This window comes from Mus musculus, chromosome 18 (assembly GCF_000001635.26).
Source record: "Mus musculus strain C57BL/6J chromosome 18, GRCm38.p6 C57BL/6J".
In the NCBI taxonomy this organism is placed as follows: Eukaryota; Metazoa; Chordata; class Mammalia; order Rodentia; family Muridae; genus Mus; species Mus musculus.
The window spans coordinates 57,722,899-57,731,994 of record NC_000084.6 but is presented as its reverse complement, the minus strand read 5'-3'; the positions used below and the strand labels follow the sequence as shown (position 1 = coordinate 57,731,994).

General features: G+C 43.9%; 1 protein-coding gene across 3 annotated transcripts in view; it reads right to left on the bottom strand.

Moving 5' to 3' along the window:
- Positions 1-927: 927 nt before the first annotated feature.
- Ccdc192 (coiled-coil domain containing 192) overlaps positions 928-9,096 on the bottom strand; it is a 197,326-nt gene continuing 189,157 nt past the window's right edge. For 2 of the 3 annotated variants that reach the window (NM_001311063.1, NM_029290.1), the window contains one exon: positions 930-1,280. In NM_001311063.1, the coding sequence (NP_001297992.1) occupies positions 1,209-1,280 (72 nt within the window). In that variant the 3' untranslated portion in view covers positions 930-1,208. Of the gene's footprint in view, positions 1,281-9,096 lie in introns of all 3 variants that reach the window. The other variant, XM_017318003.2, reaches the window with a different exon arrangement.

The window sequence follows — 9,096 nt, the reverse complement described above, 5'->3', positions numbered from 1 at the left end:
TGCTGTGTTTCTGGCATCTAATACTGTGCTTGGAAGAAAGCATTGTGATGCCTGTTTGTTGAACTGAATGAATTGCATTGAGTTGTAGCCACACTCAGAAGCCAGCCAGCGTGACTTGTCCTGAGGACCAGGAGAGTGAAGTTCTGAAATCTCTCATCAGTGCCCCTGGGGTAGGATGGATCACTTGGGAAGGTGAGAGAGAAACATGACAGGCTTCCTTGTACTCCATCCATTAGGGGTTGCTTCCGTTTGCCAATGCTGCCGTTTTCTCTGCCATCATTTTACTCTGCTCCCTGCTCTGTGGTTGCCCTAACAGAAGTTTTCCTTTCGACTTTTTTTTCTCCTAAGGGGGTGGAATCCATGTTGTGTGTTTTCCCAGAGAGATACTGTCCAGAGCCTTTTCCCAAAGGACCACAGCTCTGATTCTTTTTTTTTTTTAATTGCTTCAACATTATTTTGTTTCTACTCTTGCTAATGCTTGTAAAATTCATGCCATAAAGAAACAAACTTTAGAGGCCATGAAAGGACAGACTGCGACCGTGTAGCTGTTTACTCTCTTGGCAATGATTTTGCTTTACTGTGTTCTGAGCTTCCCCAACTTGAGGCTGGCTCCCCAGCACACTCTCGTTTCCCAAACAGTGCAGCACCGAGGGACAGTTAGCATCCTTTCTTCACAGTGTGGCAAACTTCAAGAAAGAAGAGAGTACCTAGATCTTTTGCCAGCTGACCAGTTTTGTGTTCTTTCCTCCCTGCTGTCAATCAGGAACGTCTAAAGATAGAGCACTCTGCCGCTGAGTGTCGGACACGTTCAGGGTATTGCTTTTCAATGCTTCCCCTCTATGGACTCCTTCTAGCCTGGACCCTGTATGGTGATACTCAAACCTGTAACCTTGAACTGGACAAATGATTGGGGCCTTGGACTCCACCTTGATGACACTTACTAAACTTTATTGTCACATGGGAAACCATTCCACTCCCCATCAGAGGTGGTGGGAGCGCTCCTAGCCTCATCATTTACAGTGGGGAGGGGTGGGGACGGACGGCAGGGGGTTCCTATAAATCTTCTGTAAGTCTGTCTTCACCTTGGGGGACCTGGGAAGTGCACTCTGCTTCCAGCTCCTCGATCTTCTTTTCCTTTTCCGCTAAGGTGTCTTCGAGCTGAGTGATCTTCTCCGTCTGAAGGGAAAGTTGGGTGGACAGCTCCATGATCAGGGAAAACTTCCTGTCGCTTTCTTCCACAGGTGGGAGACCTCCGGAGAGTACTTCCACTGAGTTGGTTGCTAAAGGAAACAAAGACAAACAACAAAAGAGGAAAGTTATTTTACATCTGGGTTCTCAGAGAGCAAAGACAAAAACGCTTCATTTTGCACGTTCCCCAAGAGACGGCCCAGATGTTGCATCATCTGGTAAGACACGCCAAGGACGGAATCCAGATTCCCGTGAGAGGAGAGATTTGGGGTGCTCATGAAAGAACTTGGACACACACACATACACACATATATGCATATATATGTATATACACACATACACACATGTATACATATATATGTGTATATACACACACATTATATATATATGTATATATATATATATATATATATATATATATATAAATTTCACTTTCACTTAACCATGGGAATGAGCCAACCTTGAAACCTTGAAGATGCAGACCCCAAACAGCAGCCATCCCAGGTTCCATCTCTTCCTTCCCACAAAGAATCATTCACAAGAGCCTCAATAAAGGAAATACGCTTCAAATTATATTTGTATGTGCCTGAAAAACAATAGCAAAACTTGCCCTTGCTCCTTTCGGAGGATACGGTACTGTGGAAAGAGGATACGGTACTGTGGAAAGACGAATTTCTCAGCCCATGCTACATTGTTGCCAGGAGTACAATTTGAGCCCAGCTAGGGAATGGCTTGCATGGGATCCATCACAGAGATTCAGTTCTTTTAGGTCTGAAGACTGGTAGACATTTTAAAATAAAATTGAACATCCTCTAGGACATCAGTTAACCCAGTGTCATGGCCGTTAGTGAATCTCTGAGCTGAAGTTGAAGAAGGGAAGGAGGGGAGGAGAGTCCAGCATTGAGATGAAAGATGAATCATTGGTGCGTTTTCCCAACGTCTTGGAAAACGAATCCTACAACTCAGCCTATTGACTTCCGAGGAGTAAACCCTGTCTTATCAGACCTCAGAAATGCCATCCTCCTTACCACTCTGTACTTGGGATTCTCACCATTGAACTTCTCTGAGTTATGCAAAAAGCAGACCTATGTATAAGTAGTAAGGATTTCAAGGGCTTGGACATCAGTGTATGGGTAATGGAGCCAATGGCATCCTGATACATGGCTTCGATAGGTGGTATTCTGTGATGGGAAGCCCATTGGTTTCTCCATTCTCAGTGAAGACAAGCCCAAGGACCAAATCTGATATACTCTTGCGAACCATGGCTAAACAGGCTTTCTCCTCTTTCCTTCCTTCTCTTTTTCTTTTCTTTTCTTCCTTCCTTCCTTCCTTTCTTTCTTTCTCTCTTTCTTTCTTTCTTTCTTTCTTTCTTTCTTTCTTTCTTTCTTTCTTTCTTTCTCTTTCCTTCCTTCCTTCCTTTCTCTCTCTTTCTTTTTTAGATTTATTTATTATTTTTATAAGTTCACTGTAGCTGTCTTCAGACACACCAGAAGAGAGTATCAGATGTCATTATGGATGGTTGTAAGCCACCATGTGGTTGCTGGGATTTGAACTCAGGACCTTCGGAAGAGCAGTCAGTGCTCTTAACCACTGTGCCATCTCTCCAGCCCCTAAACAGGCTTTCTATACAAGCCAGGTTGTGATGGCTTATGCCTATATTTCTAGCATTGGGGGGATAAGGCAGGAGCCGAAGGCCAGCTAGGGATATAGAATGAGACTCTTACAACACACACACACACACACACACACACACACACACACACATCTGTGTTCAGGTAAAAAAAAATCACCCAAATTCATTAGTGAATAAAAGTTAGGACCCTTCCTAAACAATCTCAGGTGGAAGCACAATGTTCAGCATCCTTGAGGGTCACAAATGTGATGAGGAGACACCAAGCCATTCTCTGATCTTAGGAATTAGTATTGCAAGTTATTACATTTCAAGGAAGCCTTGGAAATTTTCGTTCTCACGATGTTAAATCCTAAGGCTTATATTGAAGGACACCGTCATTTGCTCAATTCTCTTAAGTTACAGAGCAACAAAAGAAGTAGGGAAGACACTCAGTGGTTCACAGCACACACTACTCATCTGCATCTGGAGCTGGAGGCAGCACCAGTATCCAAGGAATCTGATACCCTCAGGTACTCTCAGATATACTCTGATGCCCTTTTCTGTTCTCCACAGGCACTGGCACACACATGACTAGATTCACAGAGGCACACACACACACACACACACACACATACACACACACACACAATAAAAAATATCATTTTTAAAAAGAAAAAAAGAACAGTGAAATATAACATTTTAGAGTTATTTGGTTCATTGTCTCTGCAGTAGGCATATGCTCTGCAGCTCAGGAAAAGCTGCCCATTTATCAGGAGGCTTTTCTGCTGACATACCAGGGCCCCACGTTTTACATCTGGCCAGAACTGTAACAGTAGCAACAGTAACCAACCACATATGGACCAATCAGCAACTCGATATGACTCTTCTGACTTGAGATGCATTATAATTGTAAAATAGACATCAATTTGATAACACGAAGCTTGAAAAATGTGAAAAATCTCATTAATTTTTGCTGTTATTAAAGTAGCAATACTTTGGCTGTCTTGCATCAGATAAAGCATGATGTTGACATTTATTTCACCCACATGTTCTACCAGAAAATTGAAATCACATGGTCTGCCTTGGTGAAAGTCTTATATCCTGCTAGGTAGTGCCAGGCAGGCATTTCCTGCAGGTGAGCGGTTGGTGAGATCCAGGTGGCTAGTAACTTTTGGTTGTACAAAGCTATTCAGCCCTCACAGGTGTTTTTTGGGAAGGAGGATTGGTCAATCTCAACAGATCGGTGTGTGTGTGTGTGTGTGTGTGTGTGTGTGTGTGTGTGTGTCCCCTGAGGGTGGAGGTGTGGAAATGCAGGTTTGGATTGGGTTCTTACGGGCAGAAGTAAGTTTCAATGGTAGTGGGAAGGATAAGATGAAAAATCACAGCAAGCTGAGGTATGTGGGCAGAGGCTGAGAAGAGCAGCTGGATGGGAAGGCCAAGCTCGGCAGCCCAGGGGTGGTGACAGATTCCTTTGGAGCTTTTACATTTGGACATGTTTGGCTGCTAACATCTTTCACTTTGACCCCTCTGTCAAATTTTTCTCTCCTCACCTTGTCTTTCACTGACATGTGAAATGAAAAGCCAGAGTGCTGTGCCACTCCAGAAGCCACCCTGGTCTCTCTCTCCATTTTTTCTCCTCTCCTTCCCCTAACTCCCTCTTTCTCTCTGAGATAAATGAACATAGAGATGGTGAAAGTTTTATATCGTCTGAAGAGCATCAGGCTATGTAGCATTATAGATAAATACCTTGGTCGTCTGCTCCTAACAATAAATGGGCAAAGTACAGCAACCAGAGGCCTTACCTAGGTGATGTTAGATAGTACGTCTAAATTCTTGCTCTGAAAGAGAATGGTAGAGAGGGAAGGTGGAAAGAGAAAGAGATGGAGAGACATGGCGGGGTTCAGATGTTTCAACAAAGGATCACATATGAGGTGTCTTAGGCAATGGACAAGGTATCTCATAGTTCCAGAGGTGGCACATCCCAGGTCAGGATGGTTGGGCTCTGATGAAGTCTTCTTGGCTTGTATGTGTCCACCTTCTGGTCTTATGTGACCCTATGGCGGGGTGAGAGACTGGGAGTTTAGTAGTATCCCTTCTTCTTTGTCATCTTTGACACAGGGTCTTATGTAGCTCAGCCTGGACTGAATCATCTGATCCTCCTGCCTCTGGCTCAGAAGAGCTGGGATTACAGGTATGCACATACCCAGAGACTATTTTATGTTTATTTTTAAAGTTGATATGTACGGGTGCTTTACCTGTATGTATGTCTGTGTAACATGTGAATGCAGGCCACATAGAGGTAAGAAGAGGGTATCACATATCCTGGGACTGGGGTAATGAATCCTTGTGAGCTGCCATACGGGTGGTGGGAATTGAACTCTGGTCTTCTGGAAGAACTACCAGTTCTCTTCACTGCTGAGCCATCTCTCCAGCCCCTGGTGTCTGTTCTTAAGGGCACGAACAGCATCCATCACAAGGATGATGCTATTCTTCTAACCTCAGCCAAACCCAACTCCCGTCAAGCTTATTTCTGATTGCTGTCATCCCGGAAGGCCAGCCTTCAGCAGAAGAGCTCTGGGAAAGGCATCAATCAATCGGACTGTGGATCAGAAAGTTGATGATCAGAAAAGAATTAGACAAAGACTTAGGAAGCTGAGCAAAAGAGAGCCGACAAGAACCCTTCAGCTCTTCACTGCATTGCTTCTCTGTATGAAATGAAGATGCTGAGGAGACAATCTAATGGGTGTTTACGCCAAAAGGGGCGTTTCCTACACAAGGAATTTTATTGTTAATCTCTTCAGGTGTACAACACAAAAACATCTGTTCCCTTTCTTGTGTGGGGGGTATGCATGTGCGAAGGTCAGAGGACAGGTTCAGCCGCTGTTCCTTGTCTTCCTCTGTGTTTGAGATCGGGTCTCTTGTGGTTTGATACTATGCTGTGTACCCCAGGCTAGCTCATGAGCTTCCAGAGATTTTTTTTCCCCATCTCATGGAGGAGAACTGGGGTTACAGATGTTTGCTTCTCATGGATTCTGGGAAGTTCCTTAACCACTGAGCAATCCTCCCGGCCTCCTACTTGTCCAAAATGGCAAAAGCTTTTGAAAATCTTCATCAAAGTGAAGGAACGCATACACTAGCTTTCTTAAACATTGTTTCAGGCCCCTGGTTGTTTTTGAAAGCAACAGCTAATTGTTACTTTTCCTTTTCTTTATTGTCCTTGCTCCTTTGTAACAGGAAGAGACAGTGCTCTCTGAGGTTCTGGCAGTATACATGTCCCAAATCTCAAATACTTGCCATCTCCCAGACTTCTGCCAGCAGATCAAAGTCATGCCTGCTTGGACATGGAGGGTCTTCCATCTGACTAAGAAAGTTAAGTTTTTACTCCATCCCAAGTTTCAAAGACAAGAGACAGCCACAAGAAAGTGTCTGTCTACCTGTGACAGAGGCACAGACCTGACTAGCCACAGCCAGAGAGTGAACTTGTCACACTGGCAGGAGTTTTTGTCAGCATATTACAGCTCTTGTTATTCCTCATTTCTGCCTACACTCAACACAGAGGTGAGTGGGCTGGGAGGATAGCTCAGTGGTAGAGAGAATGCTTGCCTGTACGCACAAGGCCATGGGCTCGATCCTCAATCCTCAAGGGGGCAAAAAGACATCAAAGAGGAATAGAACTGAGAGTTAAAGATTGCAGCAAGGAAAAGATAAAAACAGGTTCTCACTTTAATGTGAAATACCTCCCACAGCTTCCTGGACTGCATGCTTGAACTCAGCTGGTTCGTGTTCCCCCCAACCCCCAAAGTTCCTGGAGGCAGTAGGAAATAAGACATATTTGGAAGAAGTAGGGCTTTGATGGCATGCTCTGCAAGCCTATATCCGGTCCTCAATTCCTTTTTTGCTCCCCACTTCTTGACTGTCATGAAGTGAACAGTCTCCTCCCTGAAAGGCTCCTACGGCTACAATGTTCCATCCAAGCGTATGGCCTAGGTAACCACAGACTGAATGTTCTGAGATCGTGACTCAACACAAATCCTTTCTTCTTTCGTGGCAGTGAGAAAAAATGGACGAGATATGGGTGGTAGAAGTCAGACATGTTTAGCAGGGTTTAGAATGAGGATGCAGATGTGTTCTTGCATCTGGCCTGAGCTGCTCACTTTTCTGTGCCAGCCTGGAAGGACCAAATGCTAGCCGAGCCATTACCTGTGCCTTTGGGCATTCCCTTCTCATCCTCATGGTCCCTGCACTTTTAGCAATGCATCTCAAGAAAATCAGACAAAAATAGCCAATAGTACCTAAGTAGATTACACCAAAGGGAACTGCATTTAAAGGGAGAGCTGAGAGTCTAAGAGTTGGGAGGTATTTTGAGGACAATCTGCATTGGTTTGTAACCATTACAGGAGCTCTGGAAAGCTTAACAATGATTCTCTAAGCTGGCATCCCTCAGACTCTTCCTCTATTCACCAGTGAACTGTAACCAATGAGTACAATCTGCGACGTGTTGTTACTGAGGCTACACACATATAGAGATAATGGACAGGTACAAAGCTGTCATGGACAGCCTGGGATGGGAGCAGGGCGAACCCACTGACATACAGTGGTATGTAGATCAGAAGATGCAGAACACGGAAACATCAATTCATAAGTACAGGAATTCCTATCATGTTGAATGAGTGCCTGGCGAATGGCTTTTAAACACACCATGACTGAAGAAGGGTGTTCCCTTTAAAGTCCACTTATTGCTGTCTCCTCCAAGTATTTACTAAATTGAGAACCACTGTCTGGTTTGTGAATCAAATGTCCCCAACACTGTGGCATATTTTGTTTTCAGCCAGGACACATGCATGTTCTATAGTCATATTTAGTTAATTCATCTTTTTTTCTAGTGATTGGGGTTCTGTTCACAGAGCATAATGATGAAGTGATGTTAGCTCCTACAGCCATGTTCTGTTACGGGGCCTGGGAGTGGCAGCTATAAGAGAGGCCCTGAAGGACAGTCAGGATTAGCATGAACAATCACCCCATTTGGGTACTCGCTCTGAAACTCTGTTAGCTCATTTTTTGTTTTTTTTTTTCCCAAGCGGATACTGAGGCTGCCAAGTATTTACACAATAAGAAAGATTCAGTGTTGAGGTGATTAAATACCTCATCCCAGAGTTACCCAGGATTACTGTTCAGCCTCTAAGGCTGTGCCAGCCACCTCCTCTGTACAAATGCCCATCCATCTGAGTCACTCAGGGCTGGTTTTGAAAGCCGTGTAGGTTTATCAATGTCCACTGGGGAGTCGGGGTTCACCCCATGTCATACATGGGCTTCCCAGTTGGCACACCGGTTGGGATATGCCTCTTCCACTTATATATATACAAAAATGAAGAAACAAAACTCTTCCTAGTTTTCTATCTTTCTTAATAATCATTTGTGAATGGAAAACTCTCAGAAAGATTTCTCACTAGGAAAGCATATTAATTCTTTTTGCTTGTTTTATTGGTTTTGTTTTTGAGATGGGGTTGTTCTATGGAGCCCTGGCAGTCTGGAAACTCTCTGTGAATACCAGGCTGGTTTCATACTCAGAAAAGTCTCTGCTTCATATGGGACTGCATATTAATTCTATAACAATAAAAATATACTCTCATGTTTCTGTAACATTGAATGCAACATTTCTGAGTTGAATGTCTTTAAAAACAGACATGTAACAGTTAGGAGAACTAACCTAGTAGAACCTGCTAGCCCTCCTTGAGAACTGTGGGTTAGATTCTGGAAGCTATGAAAATGATCCCCAAATTTGATTCCTGGGACTTCATCAAACCAGGCTTCAGCCTTGAAATTCTGTTTGGGTGGATGGATCAGAATGCCTGGGAGTCTGTGTTTTCAAAAAAATCTCCACAGATGATTTTGATCAACCAGGTTTCTGCTGACCTATGAGAAGCATGGTAGACCGAGCTTTTGATTCAATCCTTAAAAGGTAGGCCAGCAGATGTACACATAAACCTGTTCTTGACAAGACTGGAGAAGGGACGGCATCTGTTCTCTTCTTTGTGCCTCTCCCTGGCTGTGCCACAAGGCTCTGCTTGTAAATATTCCTGGCAAACTAAATGTAGTCATGGTCCTCACAGCCGCTACCCTCATTCGATTAGATTAGATCTCAAAGACATCGCAATAGTTTATACTTGGCTAAATTATCTCCAGGGCGTTCAGAGTAAATGAAGAGTGTTGGAGGGTTTGTTTTGTTTTGCTTCTGTTTCTGTTTTTGTGTTTGGATGGTTCATTTCCATTCTCTGCAATGAAGTCTCTTCCTGTGA